Here is a 22752-nt window from a genome sequence, read left to right as displayed (position 1 = left end):
CTGTTTCCTGTTCTAATGAATGTGTCAGCTCATCAGAAATAATAGACCACTAGAGAGCTGTGAGACAGACCGCAGAATAATAATGCCCCTAGCTCTGCTCACACTCCTCGCTGGATCTGAAGTGGTTTCTAATCTGAAGCAAAATATTCTAATTATTAAAGCAGCAAATGATATTTTAAACAACCGATCAATGTTTTGGGAACACACAAACAGAATTTGTGTTAATGGTTCATGCAGTATGAATGAGGTATATATATTTGCATGTATGTCTAAATATTTAACAGGCATGCTAAACAAGGTTTTGCTTAACTGCTTTTTTTGTTTACAGAAGGCTTGTATATTCTGCCTACAAAGCACAAAGCTCTGGCTTTATAGATACTGGGCCTCATGTAAAGGCATTTTTGTATTTTTATCCTAAAGCTCCCTGCCTTTTCTCTGAGGTTTACTTGTACAAATATTCCAAGTCGGATTCAACAAACTCTTAACTTGCTGAAATTGTTGTAAATTGCTTGTTTCAGCCTGATGAATGCCCCCTGTTCATGAGTAGCTGCATGTTTGTTAGATGTGATCATTAACACAATCCATGCCTCAAAAATGGCCATATAAAGCTCCATGTTCCGCTCTGATTGTGGGTGAGTTTCACTCCTGAAAAGTTCACAAAAAGCAAAAACACAGCAAAACTTGCAGTCCTGCTTTCAGAAATCAGAAGAACAAATTTAGGAGTGACAAAATAATTAGAGAATATGAATCCAGCTAACATGACATCAGAGGGAATGCTTTTGACAGGAAGTTAAAAGCTAAAAAACGTCTTTCGAAAGCAAAGTGCTCCGTCATGAGAGGCGGTCAAGGGATGTGACATTTACCACATGTTAGAGAGAATATTATAGCCTAGAGGTGATGTTACACTGTCAGCTGCAGCACAACATGATACTGGTCAGAGACCTGCAGAGACATACAGAGACAGCAGCTGTCACAATGAGAGAAGTTTTCCTGCAACTACTGAAATTTAGAAGTTGCTGCGTCAAAACATGGCCACAAACATAAAACCTAAAAAACCCTCAGTACATTTTCAGCCATTATGAAAATTGTGATTGTGATTGTGTGTTACATTTGTTTTGCTTATATTTTGGGTTTTTTGTTAATTTCACTATTATAATATTTAAACAAATTAATTGAGATTAGGATATTATAACTTTGAGTCAAACAAGTGTATCTCCCCAGTGAGGAAAGGCAGAGACAATATAGTCAAGACACGTACGACAGGTGTGGACCACGTCAGCTTCGTTCATACATAAAATAAAATTCTATGTAGGAGAAAATTAATGAGTGCCACAAATGTTCTTAAATCAGTCGTACGTGCATCTTAAGAACACATCTGTCTGTATGAGTGCTTCTTGCATGAAGCCCATTGATCTGTATAAAACTCATTAGCAGCTCGTGATGAAAAAAACCTCTAATACACTGGCCTCATTAATACATATTAATGGTGCACACAATCAAGGATCAATTCCTTATCCTTTTAATTATATTTCATTGGCTGAGGCGAGAGGGTGCTGTCAGTGTCTTGAGGGTGTTCAAATAATCTGTTATTAATATGGACAGACTGTCTGGGCTTTTGTTGTGAACTTGGCTCAGGACAAATTAATATCTTGGGTGTATTATTAATACTTAGAGCCACGGTAATATCAATCTGGTCTAAACTACCTACATTTGTAAAATATCCCATCACACATGTCACACTAAAGTAAATGTAAATCAAACAAATCATATTGATAAAACACATCAGTGAACAGTGTTGTGATGACTGTTCAGAGGTAAATGTCCCTCTCTACTGTCTTCCAGGATGGTGCTGATGATGACATAACTGTCATACAAGTACAAGTGCTCACCAAGTGGTTTGAATGCTAATGATCACGATGCTATCCATGCACCGTGACCTTCTCCATAACCACGACCAGCCGGTAGAGTCTTTGTGAGGCATCGTGGAGTGGCATCTAAAACATTTTTTTCCATTGCCATTGTAAAAAAACAAGAACCCAGATAATCACTCAAGAGTCTTTGTGTCAGGAGCGATTATCATTGACCTTCACTGCTACGAGAGGAGTGGAGCGAAAACAGGCCCACAAATAGTCCTGTGCACAATTATTGAGCTACTATAAGCGGCTAATATTAAATGATTGCAACAATGTGTCTATTACCAGTAACACCAACAGTTACTATTGCTGTGAGTACAATCATAAATGTCACTAACAGCACAGCAGCACTGGTATTATCATTATCATCACACTTCAATGTGTCCTGCATTATTTACGTTGTTGTCTTAACACTGCAATTGCAGATTTTTTTGCACATGTAAATGCAGTTGTCTTCGCACCTCGTAGTATTTAGTCATGCAGATGATTTAGGTTTTGAGATATCCGTCTCTAGGATTTCTGCTACCACCTCAAAAGAAATGAGGTTCTGAGCAATATTGTTTTTTTGTGTTTGCAGCTTTTAAGAATTTCTTTTTTTTTTAAATTCAACAGCGACATCTCTTCAGAACAAAACACAGAAGTACTTCCTTGAAAAAAAGTAGCTGCAGCAAAAAAAATTTGACAGCGTGTTATGGGGATTATTAACAGTAACAGGAACACTCTACTGAAAAGGTCTGTGGTGAAGGTAAATACAACCAGAGCTATTTACATGACTACTGGAGGTAAGTAAAGAGAATACCCTTCAAGGTGACCACAGTAAGTGTGTTGGAAGGTTCATATACTGATGCATGGTCAGCAGGGCTGCACATTGTTTAGAGGCGTTATTGTACCCTTTATGGGTTATAGGTAGAGGTGGCGTGGTTTCCAAACTGGATAATGACTGGCTGGCTGCTAGATTAGAAAATAATATACTGATCAACATGTGACCACCATCATTTTGCTGCAAGTCTGTGATAAATCGAAGCCATTTGCCCTCAATGACTGGTTTTCTATCCAGCTTCATGCTTTGCCGCCCAACATTTGAAGCTGTTCGATCCAAGGAATGAGACATCTGTGACAGCTGCAGTGAGCAGGAAGTGTAAATAATGCAGTCTGAGTCACAGACAAGTTTCTTTTCAGTCAATACTAGGCCAATCCATTTTCATGGCCTTGACATTGCTTCTACTTGAGAAACAACCTTATTTCCACTTCAGCCATTTTGGAAAGGAGTGCCTATTTGTGCCATTTGCCTGGACGGTCTTCAACGTGCCAAGCCAAATCACTGGTGGGTATCTGTACTAGATAAAGATATGGATCCAACCTTTTCAAATCTTGACGAAATCATCCCTCCCCTCATCTGACATTTAACATATTTGCGTAGTGTCAATTTGCTTGACCATTTGGGCTATTGATCGCAACCAGAAACATCCTTCACTCACTCTACACGCTATACAAATCTGCCACTCCCCAAAACATAGGAAAAAAATAGTCCCATTTTGTTTTACCGAACGCAGCTCTTGACAATTGTGTCTCTCTGGAGCTGTAAATACTGCATGAGTGAGCACAGACAGGCATCTAAACATTCTACTGTCAAATACATTGCAACAATATTGAAAATTGGCCATTAAAAAAGGAGGAAAACACCCCACATCCTTAAAAATTCATAGCTGGTATTTATATAATTTCAGACAATTTTGTCAAGTTCTGTACTTCCACAAACATCTCTGAGTGTAATGTAAAAGAAATGGTTGATACAACAAATAAGAAAGACATAAAAACTGTAGACTCTCGGATAAAACCCAGAATGATTTTCACGTGAATGTGGGCATTTTAGTCTCACGGCAACCACCAGCTGAAACAAAACCCATTTGAGTTTCACATAATGCCTCGAAAAACATCTTTTATAAAATATATTTCCTTCATTTTTTGCAGCACAGCTTGTTAGGTAACACAGAGTACTGACATCTTCTTATTATGGGTTATTTGTAGCTGCGTCTTTCACCCACTTTACATTTGAGACAGTTTTTTTTGTTTTGTGTTTTTAATTTCTGCTTTTTTAAAGGGGAACCCAGAAAAACAACTTGGCTGCAAGCCTCATTTTAATTAGTAACCGCAGAGCAGAGAGGAGGCTTTCTTACCTTTCACAATCAATACAGCTACGGCTGACAGGCTCTCCACATCCGTGTCCACCACGCAGATATATTTGCCATCATGGTAAAGCTGAATGTTCCTGATCATAAGATCTCCTGCTGTTCTCTACCAAGGAAGAAAGAAAGTTTTATGTAGCATGAAAGATAACAGACCTTGTGACAGCTTATTAAAAAATGTAGTGAAGCATACATAAGGTGCAGTAAATAGCGGTGCCAAAAACGGTTGCAGTTATTTAGCAAGGACTCTGCAGGAGAATATAAGCCTGTTTTAAAAAAGATACTATGTATGTATTTTACACACATCTCTTGACAGCTCTTGCAGTCAGAGCTATAAAGGCAAAACTAAAAAAGACAGAACCTCATAGTCACATACAGTGATCCAAGACGAGCTCAGATGAAAAGGATCAAGGCTAGAATTCACAAATATTTGTGCACTGAATTGAGCTTTTGTGTTTGACGTGGCCTCAGCTATTTCACTTGCTTTATGCAGATGTCTTCACCATGACCTTCAAGACCTGTTGGATCTTCAAAAACAAGCTATTACTACTGAGTTAAGCAGGCAGTTTTTGCTCGATTGGAGAAGGAAAAAGGCCTCCTAGATTATCATCTGAGAGGACACCCATATAAGCAGCAAACAGTAAATTAGTAGCAAAGTTGTTCTCTTAGCATTGGCAGTGAAATGTGGCAGTGATGCCAACATGGTTTAATTATGGAAATTAAATTCCTTGAAGCAGCAAAGTTAAGTTGATAATCTCTTTAGACTGGGGAGATCCAAGCATTTCTGGGGAAGGAGTCTCTTTTCAGATAAGAACATTGTCAGTCAAACACACACAGGAAGAATGGCTAATCTCGAAGGGTGTGAGGGTGTTCTGAAAGTGTTTTGTCATTTGGGGCTCTGCCATGCTTTTATTCCTTATAAAGACACCTCTAATGATGTGTGTCCCATTTCTGTTATGAAGAGCTGTGCAGCAGGCTATGTCAAAGAAGGATTTAAAAAAAAAAAAGCAACCAAAGTAACAATATCTCCTGGTCATTCTTTCATTTAACAGAAATCAGTTGGCTTCAAGGTATTTGTCTACCGTGTTCCTTATCATGTTCACTTAAATCCTTAAATCAAGACTGAAAAGTCACCTTTATTCCCTTCATTACAGCCTACAATAGTCAGAGTACTCAGCTTCTTACCTTCCATTTAACATTGATGTTTTTAATGTGGTTGAGTAGTACGGTGGCCGAGACCCGCCATAGCTGCAAATAAAAGTAACGCTGCAAACAAAAACAAACGCTGCTGCAAATAAAAAGAAACGCTGCTGCATATAAAAGAAACGCTGCAAATAAAAAGACACACCGCAGCAAACAAAAAAAACCGCTGCAAATAAAAACAAACACCGCTGCAAATAAAAGAAACACCGCAGCAAACAAAAAAAAAAACACCGCAGCATATAATGAAAAAAACTATGCAAATAAAAAAAGCCACAACGGAAGTGGATTACCTGGGACTGTTTTTGCCGAAACACCGGAAGAAGAAACAACAACAACAGGACTACGAATTGGAAAACGAACTAGAAAGTAAGTGAAAATGGTAGTGTTTAATGTCGCTACATGTACTTTTTAATGTGTTATTTGGTCAGGCGATGTAGCCCCAGGTTTGAAGTTGAACTGGAGAATGCCGGTGTATTGTTAGCTTCGGCTAACACGGGGAGACCACTAACGAGAGTGGAAACAACTGACGGCTACATAGTTCCGGCAGCTTATTACTGTCGTTGTTGTTGTTGCTTGTACGTGTAGGTCAGGAAAAGACGTAAAAGGGACCGTATATGGTTTGTTATTTGTGTTATTACATTACGTGTTGGACTAAATACATGGACATATTGAGGAAAGTATTTCGATGTTATGGAAACGGATTTCATATTTCACAAGAATGGATACTTGGCGAGCTGTACAGAAAGTCCTGAGTCATAAGATGATCGTTGTGGATAAAGGGAAGACTTTGAAGGTATGTAGAGATTATAGCTGTTTTTACTTTAGCTGAGTGGCTTGCCGAGCCAATCGCTAATACTATTACGGCTGTGAGCAACCAATATAATTCGTGAGTGGTCTTGAATGAATCAGGGCAACCTATGCTTTCTAACAATGTACGGCATGAATAAATATGTTTAAGGGTTGGTGTTTAAAACATTCAGAAGGACTTGTGGCTACCTCCCAACCTCCGACCCGTCCCGTAGGCGGAACAGCGTGTTTTAAGTGTCTGCAGTTTCTAGTTCGTTTTCCAATTCGTAGTCCTGTTGTTGTTGTTTCTTCTTCCGGTGTTTCGGCAAAAACAGTCCCCGGTAATCCACTTCCGTTGTGGCTTTTTTTATTTGCATCGTTTTTTTTATTATATGCTGCGGTGTTTTTTTTTTTGTTTGCTGCGGTGTTTCTTTTATTTGCAGCGTTTCTTTTTATTTGCAGCAGCGTTTGTTTTTGTTTGCAGCGTTACTTTTATTTGCAGCTATGGCGGGTCTCGGCCACCGTAGTTTGTTCTATTTCAACTTTGATCATTTTATTGGCTTGCTGCATCTTTGTAACTTTAAAGTGTATTGGGACCACGGTCATTCTGCACTAACAATAAAATTGATGGATTGATTATAAATAAATTACTGAGCTTAAGCAGAAGATGTGTACCCAAAAAGATGACTACCTATCACAATTGGGTGATAGGCAGTGTATTTTGACATAGCGTCCGTCAAAATATTGTTTTTGTTACTTTTGTATTTTGTTTTAATTTACAAAAGTACAACTGGAAACTTAGAATAGCCCAGTGTTCAAATAGCACATCCCTCCAAAGACTTTCACATGCATGCAGGTTATTATGCCTCTGAGGAGATTTGGGAGAATGGCAAAAAAGATGGTCTCACACCAATTGCAGCAATGCTAACCACGGTAAATCTCCCAGAAATAACGTGATGTGAAACCACAAGCTGTCTCTTTTAACTAATGGCAGGGATGAAGTGAGGCAAGAAGGGATGAGGTGCCAACTGCCCATTCACACGTTCTGAAGACGTATGACTGCAGGTCACTCACCCCACCCACTAGCTCAAAGTGACCGTCCCCCTTGGCGATGAGCTGTCCATTGAAAGCCCAGGAGAAAGAAACATCAAGGACGGGGTCACTAATGACCTGACAGGGTAACACGATGCTCTCGCCCACAATGATCTCCATGTCCACTGGCCCCTGGATGATTCTGGTTGGATCTGCCACCCCGAAAAAAAAGAAAGAAAGAAAGAAAAAAACACATTATGAGCAGGAGTCATTTTTGATGGGATGGCAGCCAATATCACACAGAACATGAGACATTTCATTGCAAAAGAGATGAGCAGTGCTTTGTTGACTGTCTGAGAAAAGGAAGCACACTTGTGATATGACAATTGCTGGGACACAAGAACATCCTCTGTAATACAGTAAGTCATAGGGAGAGAAGTATTATCTATATAAAGACAGGTCTCATGAAAGTCTTAGTGGAATAATGTGATAACATGCAGCCTGCCACCACTAAAACGGCCTAATACAGGCTGACACGACAAGAATAATCTTCTGAAATCCTGATAGTAATTACAATACACTGTGAATCAGATAAAACCTCATGTAATAGGCTGCTCTATGCACCCAGAACAAAATGCGGGGCACTGCTTCAAAGTCTACCATAACAATCATTTGGCTAAGTCTGCTGTGCTTTAAAAGTCAAGATAATGAATCTGCTTGAATGAGAAGGTACAACAAAGTAGAAGAGGATTTGCACTCTCACATCATACCTTGACTGTCGAGGGATGAAAAAAAATATCATATGTTAAGAGGAGTCCCTGCGCTTTTTAAGATAGTAATAATCAATGTGTGGGTCATGGCTCTGTGTCACTGACTGCATTATGGCCTAGAATAATACTCCAGCAATTAAAAAAAAAACATGTTCTTGGCACTCAAGGTGGCAGACAATAGCATTCAGTACATTAATAAAACCAATAAGGATCCTGGAGAACACTTAACTATCACGCACGCCACTGGAAATACGCTTTCGACCACAACATTGTCTGTTACACCTCCTCGCTAACGCTTTCATTGCTTCCACTCAGGGCACTTTCATTTGTTGCAGTAAATTGGTTGTTTCAACCGCTTAGAGGAAAACAATGACGGAGTATTTTTTCAAACAACTTCCAAGTGCATTATTGCAACTACTGCAAAATGCAGCGAGGCAAAAAAAATTCAATAACATTAACTTGACAGACAAGACTTTGTTCCACTTGCAGTTTTGGTAACCATTACACACCCTCAAATAAATGAAGACACAAAACAAACAATATAAATTAAATAAAAAAATAATAATATTAGGTACCTCATTATGCAGAAACTCTATGCAACGCCGCTCAAGCATAGAGACTTCCTTAAGTTTCGACACTCCTTTAGAGCAAAACTTAAAGTCTGTTTATGTTTTCTACCCACCAGTTATTGACTCAAGTCCTCGTGGCACACCAGCTTTCCCTTGTGTTAATCTATACTGAGCAATAAATTCTGCTTACTACGTGGGGCATACAAACATTCTGCTGTTTATCAGTGGAGCTTACCGGTAACAAGGAGCCTTCCAGTTGTACTAGACATGCCAAATCTATTCCTAGCAAAGCACGTATAGCTGCCAGCATCAGACTTGCTCACATTGGCAAGCCTCAGCGTTCCATCTGGGGAAAGTGTGATCCTATAGGAGAGCAGAAGCAGAGACAGCAGTTTACAATCCAGCTTCAAAGAACAAAGCATCATTTCATCATTACATAAAAGTTTGGATTCAAAACTAATAAATTGACTATGTGTGCACATTAATATAAATATTAGGAACAGCCATCAGTTTTTTTTCTGATGCAACACTTTCAACTGGAGAAGAAGTAGTTTCAGTTGAGTACCTGTCATTGGTGTGGATAGGCAGGTTTCCTTTCTTCCACAAAATGCTGGCGATAGGATAGGCCTGGGGTTTACACTCTAAAGTCACTGTACTTCCTGCCTTGGCTTTGAGCAAAGCTCTGAGGACATTCCCTGTGAAGTCTGGTGGAGAGGCTGATGGGAAACAGTAAACTGACTTTAGTACAAGACTGCAGCAAATCTCACAGGGCATTTGAAGCATGCTTCAGTTTGATCTGTGAAAATCGTGAAATAATGGAGACAGACGTTTTAAACATTTGTAATGGGAATCAAATAGATATAAAATCACTGCAGAGGATTTTCATTTAATTTTCTATTAAAAAATTAAAGAACCATTAAAATTGGTTGTTTTTTTTTGTTTTGTTTTGTTTTTTTAATTTTCCAAGATCATATTTACTGTTCAACTTTAACATGAAAAGCTCAAACTGGTTTTGGCATTCTGTATCTACCCCCTCAATCTTCACTATCACATCTAAGGAAATCACGATATTATGAAAAATATTTTTTAAAATGTGTTTGATCCAACAAAACCATCCTCACTGACCCCATTATCCACTAATCCAGACAACCTTTTAGAATGACAGTAAGATGACCTTTAAGACTCTTTGGCAACAATGATTTGAGGATTTAACGGAATGATAAATGCCATCCTACCTAAAACCATTAGTTCAGCAGCAAAATATATGACACCGTGTTTATTCTCAGCCACACACTGGTACATGCCGGCGTCAGATAGTGTCAGCACTGACACTGACAGCACTCCGTCCTCCACACGGATTCTGTCCTGTGAAGAAAAGGATGAAAGAAAGCAATTATTGCTTAAGACTTAAAGATAGCTTTTGCTTTGCTCAGCACTCTCTGGCAAAGCTTAATAAGCATTGGATTGGGTTAGAGGCTTTGTCAATGGGCGTAGATCAAATCAGGGCTGTCTTTTAGAGAATGAATAAGTCCGAGCCCAAGCCACTTTTTAATTTCCCAAATATGTCCCTGCTTGTTTCCACCATTATGTAAACCAATTGGCTATGTCCCATTTCCAGGTGGTGGGCTCAATTGTTTCTCAATGGATGTTTTTAACAATATTATGTAGTGAAAACTGAGCTCACGTTTGTGACACCGTGGCTAATTGAAGGGGTCCTGCAATAACAACACTAAAGAGTCTACAGCAATGCTAGCAGCTCTAAAGTAGTACAGTGGTGCTAAATGCTAATGCTAACACTGCAACTTGTTCACAATGACACCATGCTGACATTTAGCAGGTACAATGTTTACCATGGTAACCATCTTACTTAATCACAGGGCTTGCATGCATAAAGCCATGCTCCTGGCATGACAAATTACATTTTTCCACATGCATTATCAAAACTTTCATATCCATAACCCAAAATGCTTCACAGTCTAATTATGTATTTTTTATTCATGAGGATTAAGCTCTCATGTTCATTCAATATAATTTTAATGAAAACATATACATTTACCAAACAGCATTCTAATCACAAGCTATATTTCTGAAACGAAAACTACCTAGTACAGCACCTAAATGCTAAGAATCCTACTGACAATATTCTTAAAAATCAAATTAAAGACTGACATTTGAAAAAAATCTTTTTAATAATAATATATGACAGGTTATATTTGCATTTTAATTCAAACCAAGTATGCCTAGCCCTGAGCATAATTAAATGCTAGGAAGAAAATAAATCTCCGCAACATGTTACAGTCTGTCAAGTTCAAAGCCGTGGATCTGAAAATACTCAACCTTACATGTATTTCTCTGGTGGTCTGGAGTAAGGTGCACTGCTATATACAGTATATTTCACAGTAGATTAAGTCCATTGTCCCTAAATCAGGAGGAGCTTAAACATGCACCATGAATAATGAAAAACAACCACTGACTCCATTCAGATGAAATAGAGCAATCTCCTGGGGACTACACTGATCCACTCTCTAAGACTGTGTAATCTGCCAAGGTAGAGCAGAATAAGAGACAGTTACATCCATGTCTCATCACTGGCACACCTCAGCAAGATGTTTACACTCTCCTTTCATCTCACTCTGTTTTGCACTTGGAAACAGCAACGTGTTTGACGTCAGGCTTTCTAAAATGAAAAGGATGAGCTGTAGCTGAAGATTAAGTCTTTAAAATGAAACTCTGGTAGGTGGGCAGAAGACAGGCAGTAATTTACCTCTGAGAGCAGCTGTTGGCCATTCTTCAGCCACATGTAGGAAGGTTTGGGCTTGCCATTGGCTCGACACTCCCAGTATAGTCTCTCCTCTATGGCCAGGGCTGTGTCCTTCATGGTCTGGATCCATTGAGGCTTGGCTGGGGAAATACAAATAGTGAATATTTCCTGTGCCCGAGTTTGTCTATGATGTAGAGATCCAGCTCCAGCATGCAAATAGTGACTTTTAATGAAATGGTACTCTCTTCAGTCCTAGTCCAAGGATGAAGTGTGACATTTTTGACTGTTTGACATCACAAATCATGAAATATAAAGCTTATCCCTCAAGTACTGAATTTGATGCAGTAGCTAAAGCACTATTGAAGAAGCATCCACGTTTAAGGTAGTGAGTTACTGTTACTGGCTCTATGGGTGAAAGATTAGTTTGAAATATAAAATGGTAAACTACCACACTAAGCTGCGTAACATTGGATGTTGAGGGCTGGATATCAATTTCTTCAAGTGTAAACAGAGTGATCCACGCACAATTCAAGTGCAGAAACCTAGACTCAAAGAGAGTCGAGAGGAGGAAAAGTTAGCACTATTGTCTGAGGTGAAAAAGAACAGCAAACAGGAGGTTAAGGAGACAATGGGAAAAAAACATCTGCTTACATTACAAGCCTTTCATTGCAGATTTCAAAAGAAGGAGGCCAGCTACTATCTGAGCATAAAGACAGTTATTATATATTGTGTTGATAACTAAATTAGTATTAATTTTTTAATGGGGTAAGTGAGGCAAATGCAAACTGTAATTACCAACATATTGAACTCTCTTAGTCCAAGTAATGAAGTTTGCCGTAAACACGTGGCAAATTTGTCTGCCCATTTGTACTTGCAAGTTAAGGTGATGCATTGGTTTATAGTTCAGAATGACCCACACTACCTGTTTATGTAATATTCTAATTAAAATCACATCTCATTACAGAAGTGAAAATACCATTTCATTGGCTTGACTTATTTTTATTCTTGTTTTTATTAATCCATACTGTGTAGTTTGCTCACATCACCACCGTCCCACTGAGACATATGTTCATGCAGCTAGATCAGCCCTCCTCCAAGCTGATGAGAGTATTCAAAAGGAAAGGAGGAGCAGCTGGACGAAAAATAGGGAAAATCATAGCAGACAATGTGTGTGTTTTTCTAACAAATGTCTGTTCTTAAAGAACCTTTGTTTTATTGGTTCAATTTATTTTATTTACTTTTAGTGTGCAGTTGAATTAGTTAAGCATACTACATTACCTGGTTGATGGAGCGTTTTTATCCAGACAGCTGTTTACACGGCTTTATAAATATGCTCTTAATTAATCAAATTGGTGTTCCTTAGGACACAATGAACACAGGTCTTTGTACATTTATTTTTGGTGCTAAACACATAATAATTTCTACATGAAATAGAGGGAATACATTTTATTTCCTACTATGAAGACCAATTTGTAATATGTGTTGTACCTGTCTGTGGGATGGAGTTTCTCTAGTGTTAACTGCAGCACAGTACAATAATATAACCCCTCATTTCCCCTGGTCTTTGCTGCAGAATTATACAGCTGAAACAAGAAGAGCCTGTGTACTGCGTTTCTGAACAAATTATGTGACCAAACCCTTCATAATGAAGGAACATCCCACTAGTGCAGCATTGAGGCTCACTGACATGTTTTTAATAGTTTCTGGACAACAGTGGAAGTCCACAGCACAGAGGAATAAGATATCAGGCTTTGATTACACACTCAATACTTGTTAGTGGAGCAGTTCATTGCTGGTTTGGATTCAAAAATGAGAAAAAAAACTATAGAAAATTGCCAGACTTATCCTTTAACACAGCCACGCTTCCCTGTGTGCAGATTGTAAAATAACAGCCATGCATGCATAGTAAAAATCAGTTCTCACTAACATTACTACCAGCAGTTAAATGTACATTTTTGTAAGCCTTTTCATATCCATGGATGACAACAGACACAAAGATACCAAGAGAAGATAATGCCAAAACTAGAAAAGCTACACCAAATGTAGTCTGGATAAATGGTATTTGGCAAAAGAGAAAATTATCTTTCATTGTGACTGTGTGATGTACTGGTTGGCAACCACCTCTCAACAAAGGCTCAAGTGCTGAGAGTGCTTAAGACAAGACAGAATATTTTGTAAGTGGAGTGCAGAGCAAAGACTTTTTTTGTTCTGAAGTAACACATGAATGCTTGGAGCATCGATTTTATCCTAAATCATCAAACAGAAAATAAATCTTTTTGAATCCGAACGTTGAACTGTTATAATTATTATGGCCTTAATTTGAAATGATTAATGTCTGAATATGTTTAAGCAGATTATCAAAATGTTCACAAAAGGGAGCAAGAATGAGAGCAATATTTAGAAACTACGGGAGTGTGGAGAGTGCATTTTATGCTTTTTATCGAACGGCAGAACAAGAGTTTGAAATAGAGAGATGACAGAGTGATGGGTGTGAATGAGAGGGCAGTAGTAGATGTATTACCTGAGAGAAACAGAATGAGTGACATACTGCTATAAAGTGTGAGAGCAGGGAGCAAGAGTCACATTAACACGCAAATGATATGCTGTTTGTGATAAATTTAGCTTGACACATTCCATTCATGATATTTCTTTGTTAATGAGGCATTTTTGTAATATCTAGTGGTAGACTTACATTTCATATATTTGTATGATATAGTGAAATATTTTCTATGTAATCAATTTGTATATTCTTACATGAATTCAGAAGGTTACTCAGAAGCTGGCATGTCTAGATATGCTGAGCAATGCTTTCTTAGATAACAGTTCTAGGGGTAAATTGAAAGTGTTATTCATATGGTTACCATTTAGAGTGGAACAAGTTTTGAGTTTTAAATCATTCAATAAAAGTTTTACAAAAGTTTTAAAACATTTCATTTAAACATTTCAGTTGCTATAAAATTGAAGGTAAGGCTAGTGATTTTCAATAGTTTTCTTACTGTTGACAAATCCCATGAAAAGACCAAAAACAAAATGTATTTTTCTGTATCAGCACATACTGTATTGTTGATGTCTCCAAAGCCTGATATATCTTTTTTCCTGTGTGCTATGAAGCTCCATTGTTGTTTGTTTGTTATTTTGACAGGATTTGTTAAAAATATGAAGAATATATATACTTTTTTCCAGTTAAACTATGGTGCATCAATTTGTGCTTCCATTCCATACAGTAGATGCCCTGATTTGCACTGAGTTGCATCTGAGACGGACCATTTCCAAAGTCAAAGTGCACCCAACCCACCTCTGAGTGGGTTGCAATGATGATGTCATTCAGGGACGAGCCAGCTAACTTCTGGTTGCCCCCCCCCCCACCTCTATTTGAATGGGATAAAATGATTCATGATGCAGCGAAAATGTTATCGGACTGAATGTATCAAATTCTGATTGTGAAACAAGTCATTTCACAGAGGTTTCAACACTAAAAAAATGTATCCACTGTTTTGGAGATATCATGATTGTCATGGAGATATAAATATCTGAGCTAGGGTTTGTTTTTTTTGTCTTAGCTAGCCAAACAAAATCTTCAGTACCATAGAATGCCAGACGACCAGTGGCTGTGTTCTTGCCCATCTTGTTCTCGGCCACACACTCGTACGCTCCTGTATCGTCCTGCTGGAAGCTGGGGATCTCTAGCACAGCGTTGGAGTACTTCATTTTGACTTTGCTGGGGAAGGGAACTCCGTTTGCCCTCTTCCAGGTGATCTCTGGTACAGGGCTGCAAAAGAAAGAGGAAGCAGAAATTCTGATATAATTGCCTTTGAAGTTTTTCAGATTGTCACTCAGGTTGCAGGTGTGTCTTTAATAATCCTGCAATAAAGTGTTTGATGGAGCTTAAAGCTTACTCAACGTTTTTTTTTCTTTTTCGGATGAATGGGTTATAGTTAAGCCAATCCAGCAACAAAATAAGCCGACTCACATGGTTTTCAGACCAATCGCGGCTTGGTGCTACACTCTGAGAAATATAATTGCTACTGTAACTTTACTATATAGAAATCCTAGGCTTCCTCATCTGGAATAAAAGACAGCAGAAGATTGAAAACATGCTTCAAGGAATTCAGCTTACTTCCCAAGGGCGAAACACTCCAGCGTAACTGTTGATCCTTTTGCTGAGGGTACATTGTCTGGGAAATGAACTTCTATTTTCGGCTCATATTCACCCATCACTCCTATGAAGAGCAAGCACAAGAACTTGCTCAGTCTTCCATTATTCATGACTTACAAGCAATATGGCTTGCATTATGGACCAAACAATAGCACCGCAAAGCTAACAGAGGAGAAATAGAAGACACATGAGCAAACATTCTCTCATGGGTAAACTCAAAGTAGTACATCACTTAAGTGTGCAGTCACCAGAGTGCAGTGAAATACCAGCGAGGAATAATCTAAATGTCTTCTTGGTGGAATAGACAGAATATGTTTGAAATCTTCTTTTTTCAAATAGTCTGGCTGTTTATGTATTATTTTAAAGCTTGAGTGGGCAGTTCACCAGTCTCTGGTTTGTATCAGTATTCAGAGAAGACAGTCAGGACCAGGATCAGAAAGTGATGCGATGGGATTTAAATTTATGCAGCTACATGTACAGTACACTGAGTGGAAACTAACTGGTTGAGCCACCGGAACACTCAATGTAATGGTCCAATGACGTACAGCTTATGTTTAATTCATTTCGAAGGCAATCTTTATGCACACTTTCTATGAAAGCATAACAGAGAGGGAACAGAACAACAGGCCATCGAGAACCAGGCTGCAAATTCATGTGAAAGCAGAGGGAAAGCTTTTAAAGGGAATGCGAATTATAAAGAAAGCTAAGTCAGCAAAGAAGAGATTTGTTTGCTTTGTTTGCTGCCCTACATTGAGGAGAAACTATTTACTTACAGGCATTAGCACTCTGTGATTCAACTACAGTGCAGCATGACAGAATAAAGAGCACTCATGCTAGATGATGATTAAAGCCACCTTGAAAGGATAGGTCCTCACAGTAATACAAGGCTGAGAGGCATATTTGTCATATCATGTTCATAAGCTGGGTCTTACCATCTGTCCTGAGGACCAGAGACGTAGGTGAGCTATGAACTTTGCCCTTCGTGATGCTGTTCATTACTACACAGGTGTAGTTACCCACATCAGAGGACTCCACCTTGGAGATGTAAAGGTTCCCCGTCTGCTGGGAGACGAAACGTCGATTGTCTTGCTGAACAAAGTACGGGTACTCATTGAAGACCCATGCATAAGTAAGGTCTGGAAGATAAATATGGATGCATGTCAGACGAGTAAGGACACACATCAACCAATCATGGAGAAAACACCACTAGAATTTCAGCGTTGAGGTTGTTCGGAGGTCAAGATGAAGGCTAGAGAGTGTTACCTCCTGAGGAAGTGGGCGTTCCACAAAGCAACACCACTCCTTGTCCCTCTCGGACTGACACCGCGCTTCTGGTGTGGACTTTGAAATGATCTAAGTCTGAGGCAGAAAAAAAAAATGAAAAGACAGATCACCACAGGATCTCACATATTACAGTGGAACAGAGTGGTGTAAAGCTTTCAGCAAGACACTAACACAAATCCGTAAGGAAATTGTCAGGAGAATTGCACTTTTGCCAGAGAGAGAGCCAGAGAGAGAGCCAGAGAGAGAGCCAGAGAGAGAGAGAGAGAGAGAGAGAGAAGCTTATTTTACATACATGGTGGTTTGTTAAGCACTGAACTTATAAACCAAAAAGCAGTGCAGCAAGGACCTTAAATAATTAATTACTTTTTGGGGGTGTTCACTTACTTATATCCTATAATGTCACATCCAATCAATGCTGAGATAAAACACACTCAAAACCACATAAAACATTTCAAGATAATATTTTCCCACTCATCACTGACGCTATCTAGCCACACAGGTATGTCCACCTATGTCATTACATCCATAGACTTTGCTGCAATTATTTTTCCAAAAGGGGAATTTTTTCCATTAAAAGATTAAAAAAATAGGCAAGGTGCAAGGTGTCTAGATGATCAGTTAGCACAACATTATTTCGGCAAAGACTCTTTGTTGTTGAGTTTTTTTTAAAAGTCATTTTTCCTTTTCAAAATATCTGCATAACCTGATAGCATCAGGAGTAGGTGTGAAAAGATGCTTTATCGTGATCTGCATGAAAAGACCCCTGAATGAATAGCACATGAAAAGAAAGTATGCATTTAATTATTCAGATGTTTGCTGGTTTCTCTACCACAGATATGTGAAGTGGAAAAAAATCAGTTTATATACGGTCTAACTTCTATGTTTTGGGATGATGTAGTTATAATATACTCTAAAGCAATGTGTGAAATCTTAAACATTAAAACATTATGTAGATTTTGTCCATTTGCATTATATCTTTTTATCACAATAAAAGCTTATTATGCTCCAGTTAAAGTAAATGCTGCTTTCCTCAGGCTTCAGACTTTTTTATTAAGATATTTCATCAAACACTTTTGCAATTTGTTGGATTCATTTATCCCAGAGTACATGCAATGAAACACCATTCACTTTCAATTGAACTAAGCAAAGCAAAGTGAAGTAGTCCCTCTTAGTTTGCACGTGTATTTGAAGTGACCACACAAGTCATCACACTCAAACTACTCCCTTGTTACTTTAACATTTAATGTAACTTCACATCAATGTCGCAGCACTCTAATAAATGTTGCAAATGTCGCCCACCCAGTTCAGTGTGAGTCTGCATTATTTGTAAAGTGCAAGTACACTTTCATGCCATTTCTTAGTAAAAAGTAACATACGCTGATTTAAACTTACAGGCAAACTGCAGACTGGCTCTCCTGCTGAGGATTGCTCCTACAGTGTTGTAGGCCATACACTGGTACATCCCTACATCCTGGTAACGGTCCAGACTGCTTATAATGAGGTTGCCCCCAGACAGACGCCGCCGGCGATCCAGGTCCAGATTTATGAGAGTCCCATTCAATGACCATCTGTGAGGGCAAAGACACCATCAGTCCCTGGCAAAATGCACTGTCCATTTCTTTCTACCAACCAAGGTGGTCTGACAGTAGGTGAGCGGAGAACACAACTCACTGTAGTAACTCACTAAGTAAGGGTGACACACTGTATATTTGCACTGATGTCTAGAAATGATGGGCTTGACATGTACAGCATGAAGTTAACGGTTGAGATTTTTACCATTAATGCTTTTCTTGCAGTGCCTCTATTTTCCTGACCAAGTCACATACAAAAGTTTTTTCCAAAGTTACAGAGGAACTTGGAGAAAGCAGTTGATAAATATGTGTATATGTCTAAAGCAATATAAAAGCACATCGATGAGCATTTGAATGGCCTCTGTAGTCGTGGTTATACTTTTCTTCACAGACCCACATTCTTGTCAACTCTCGTTTTTATTACATAACTGCACATTTATCATACTCTGAATGTCTTTCATAACTGTTTGTATACTTCTTTGTCCCTGTAATCCAATTATATCATTGCTGTGATCCGCAGTGCTGCAATGGTGTTATTGGTTGTGTGTTTATATAACACTCAAAACATAAATGTTTTATTTATTCAGTATTTATCTGTTTTTATTCATTTTTTCTTTATTTTGCTGCTGCAGCTAACCCATTTTCCCTACAGGGATCATTAAAGTTTAATCTTAGAGTATCGTATACAAAGCTGTCCTCTGCCATTTAAAGGAAAGCAGAAGACAAAGGTTTTAAAAGACATCCCCAATATTATGATAGATAGATAGATAGATAGATAGATAGATAGATAGATAGATAGATAGATAGATAGATAGATAGATGGATAGATAGATAGATAGATAGATAGATAGATAGATAGATAGATAGATAGATAGATAGATAGATAGATAGATATCATTATCATGTCATATATTACCATCAATCATTATTCCACCTTTACTTCTCATTATAACAAAACATTATACACATATAACACAGCATTTGACAAGAGGTAACACTGGGTTGATGTAACAAAGGATGCCTTTTATACTCTTTTTCACCTTCCATTACATCTTTCTTCTCAGGCGTGGGAATTTAAGAGAAAAGAATACTTTGCAAGGCAGGTTGAGATGACGCTATCAAATAAATGAAGCACCTGAAAGAACTCTTAAAAATACGAGGTTAATTCATTGATTTAAACAAGTCCCATTATTCAGCAAGAAAAGACACTCTTTCTCTGCCACCACAACACACTATCTCACTTTAAATACTATTAAAAATTGGAGCACTGAAGGGTTCAAGGACGGAGCACTTTTCAAGAATGTTCCTTCATTCTTCTTCAAGCATAGAAAATAACAGTTTCTTTCCTTCAGCCACATTCTTTTATTCTGCTTTCCTTAAGTGGAAATGAAAGACGTGGAGGCCATAATGGTCAACCTTCCAAAAGCTTTCAAGTTTGAAATAATTTCTTAAAGAATAAATCCAATCATTGAATGTTGATGAGTGCTCACTGCCATATTCTAAACACTTGTACTCGATAGCTATGTGTGCACATTTAGGTGAAACCTAAGTATTTCCAACTATACAGTTTAAGAGGCTGCCTGTAAGGTTTGGATCAACTAGTGATATGTGCTTATCTCTGTTTAGGTGTCTGCATTCTCACATGCACTGAGCTCTTTAGCCCTGAGTCACCATTTTCACCTCTTTTTGACCTGCTTTGAAGTGCCACTGCTGCTTTGTGGTGCCCTGAACATTGGGCAAGTGATTGAATAGAAACTCCAAACTGAATTACTCTGCTTGAAACTCATTTTGTTAACACATGTTGTCTGACCATCTGACCACAAAGAAACACAAGTATTCAGGATTGCACTGCAGACAGAGCCACAGGATTCAAATCTCAGGTCGAGTAAAGGTTAGTGAAGTCACCTTCTGTTTAGATTTTAAAAATCTCAAACTGCAGCACTTTTATGACCTGATGTAGACAAGATGCTTTTCTGTATGTCGCTATCTCCCATGACTTATGCTGTGTATTGTGGAAGCCTCATCTCTTTCAGTGAGTGACAGGACTGGCATAGGAAAGGAACAGAGAGAGAAAAAAGAAGTAGGGGGAGGGAGCAGTGTGAGCCCATTTACACTTCAAGAGAGGAGGCAGAGAGGTGCTGAGGGCATGCAGTGCATAGCACAGCCAGTTTGACAAGACACCACGTTAAACATGCTCATCTCACCTTTAATCAGTACATGGATCTACCTGGTCTTAGGCGGGGAATGTGAAAAGCCTGAAATAATGAGCATACGTACTCCACACCACTATCATTGAGCTCATCTGTGCTGGCTGTGCTGCAGTAATTCCACTGTTGAACGCCAAAGACACTTGTAATCAGTGCCTGTTGGTGCCAACTGGTGTCTAGTAACCTGCATTGGTCTCATAGCGTTTTATAAGAGGGGACCATCATTAAGATGCTGCATGTGTGTCACTAAGATACTATCTGGCGAGACAAGAGGCAGATCAGTGGCGTGTTAGTCAATATGAATTAGGGAAGCCATTATGACATGCATGCATTCAATTCTAATTTGGAGAAAATGAATGGGGGAGCAAGCCCCTTCCCATGCCAAATGAATAATAGAATCTTGCAATTAGGAATCCTTATTTACTGTAAAGGTTGTTGGTTTTGAAAGATTTGCACCAAACCATATCCTGAGCAGATCATTTAAAACTGATTTTCACACACACACACACACAAAAATGCTTGTTTGTTTCCTGCACTGATCACAGTAATTTACATTAAACAAGGTCCTCTTGTGACACTGACAGCTTAGAAAATGCTTGCATGCTTTCATAAAAAATAGACGGAAAGTGTAAGCAGACTGTTGATTGTGTGCCTGAGTCAATACAAAAAAATCAACTCATGATGATTACGTTATCGATTGAAATCAACTTGACTTACTTAGCAAACTACATTTTTATGCTTCAAATTATATTTTTGATAATCTAGTTTTCACACGAGTGTTGTGGATTTGTAGATCTGATTATTACTTAAGTAAACATAAATGGACCAATTAAAAAATTAAACCTAAAATAATGTAATAAACGTGCTTGTACCTGTACTGAAGAGGTGTGACTCCCTTAGCGTCACAAGTCAGAGTAGCCTCTTCCTCGATGGAGTCCACAGGAATAAATAAGTCACCTGGCTCCATCCGCCATCTCGGACCATGGTATGATCCACTGTCTAGACAATCTGCCAGAGAAACAGTGACAGTCTGAACTGAATGGCTGAAAAAATGCAACATTTTCGATATCGGAAATAGGATATTTGGGCCTAACAGGGGAGCGCTGTTCCAAAAAGGGGAGGTTTGACATTAGCAAACATGGAAAATAACTCAATACATTTCACATTATCTTCAGGTGTTACAAAGTGCACACTCTTCCAAATGGATAAGCTGGACACCTGAAAATGTACCAAAGTATTGCATTGACATTCCTGCCACTTTGAAATTGGCACGCTTATATGTACTCCTACTGGCACAGCATGAACTTATGATACATATAGTATTTTTTAATTTAATATAAGAGGTTAAGAGGTGTGATTTATTCCTCATTGGTAAATTCATTCATTTATTAGTACATGTACATCATACATATTTCAAAAAAGCTGTGTATTTGGAGGAGCAATTATTGATCTGTGTTCTCAGTGAACATTATATAAATTAACACATTTCTTAGAATAATAAAAAAGGATAGTCTTTTCTCTATATTTTGTGTTGTTCAAATTTTCCAATAAGTGCCAAAGAAAAGAGTGTAAAAAAACAGGGAAACAGCATTAGATGTCTCTCCACCAGGTTACAATCAGAGGGGAGTGAAGTGGGAGATCGAGCGCATTGTGTCTGTATTGTGAATGGAAGTCAATACTTAGGATTGTTCCTTTAAACCGGGGCCATCCTATCATCTCTGACACTGACATGATTTTCGTCTCTTTAGCTATCATCCCGCACTGTAAACGTCCAAACGTGAAAGAATCATTACTCATATAAAAAGGTGGTTTACCTGCCAGACAGTCAATGATTGATAACAGTAGAAGCTGTTTCCACGGCAACGTCATCTTTGGCAGCCAAGGGCAAATGAGACTTTCATCCAATAAGCTTTGAAATGGCACTCGTGTTCTGTGAGAGAGGGGAGCTTGACCTGTTGGAACGAGAATTTAGTTGTAAAATACCAAACCCTAACATTTTTATTCCACTTTCAATAGTGTGCCTTTTAATTGCCTGTCAGGAGAAGACAGACGAAGCATAAGTTTTGGTGGAATAAAGGAATCTAATAAAACATAATAGCAATAAAATTGGATACGGAATTTGGTTGAGGATGCATCATGGTTCCCTCAGTGCATTCTCATATTTCTAATCATTGAAGATCCAGGCGGTGTCACTTTGTGCCCTGTGAGGTGGCCAACTTGCACCCAGAGATGTCTGAGGGTGATACCAGAGGCATATGAGAGGAAGTCCATGCCAATCTATTACGGGAGCAACCAACGCCCAGCCTCATCCTTC

General features: G+C 38.6%; 1 protein-coding gene across 1 annotated transcript in view; it reads right to left on the bottom strand.

Annotated features, from left to right (window-relative positions):
• cntn3a.2 (contactin 3a, tandem duplicate 2) overlaps positions 1-22307 on the bottom strand; it is a 32501-nt gene extending 10194 nt beyond the window's left edge. Inside the window, exons 1-13 of the mRNA XM_053316875.1 lie at positions 22253-22307; positions 21311-21446; positions 18053-18228; positions 16640-16735; positions 16309-16512; positions 15338-15440; positions 14805-14989; positions 11224-11360; positions 9695-9824; positions 9025-9175; positions 8695-8822; positions 7163-7332; positions 4091-4208 (exon numbers count right to left, since the gene is read on the bottom strand). Coding sequence (XP_053172850.1) covers positions 4091-4208; positions 7163-7332; positions 8695-8822; positions 9025-9175; positions 9695-9824; positions 11224-11360; positions 14805-14989; positions 15338-15440; positions 16309-16512; positions 16640-16735; positions 18053-18228; positions 21311-21446; positions 22253-22307 — 1789 coding nt within the window. The remainder of the gene's footprint in view (positions 1-4090; positions 4209-7162; positions 7333-8694; positions 8823-9024; positions 9176-9694; positions 9825-11223; positions 11361-14804; positions 14990-15337; positions 15441-16308; positions 16513-16639; positions 16736-18052; positions 18229-21310; positions 21447-22252) is intronic.
• Positions 22308-22752: the final 445 nt, after the last annotated feature.

Source organism: Scomber japonicus, chromosome 4 (assembly GCF_027409825.1).
Source record: "Scomber japonicus isolate fScoJap1 chromosome 4, fScoJap1.pri, whole genome shotgun sequence".
Lineage (NCBI taxonomy): Eukaryota > Metazoa > Chordata > Actinopteri > Scombriformes > Scombridae > Scomber > Scomber japonicus.
Note: the sequence above shows the minus strand (reverse complement) of the source record. Positions and strands in the feature narration are given on the sequence as shown.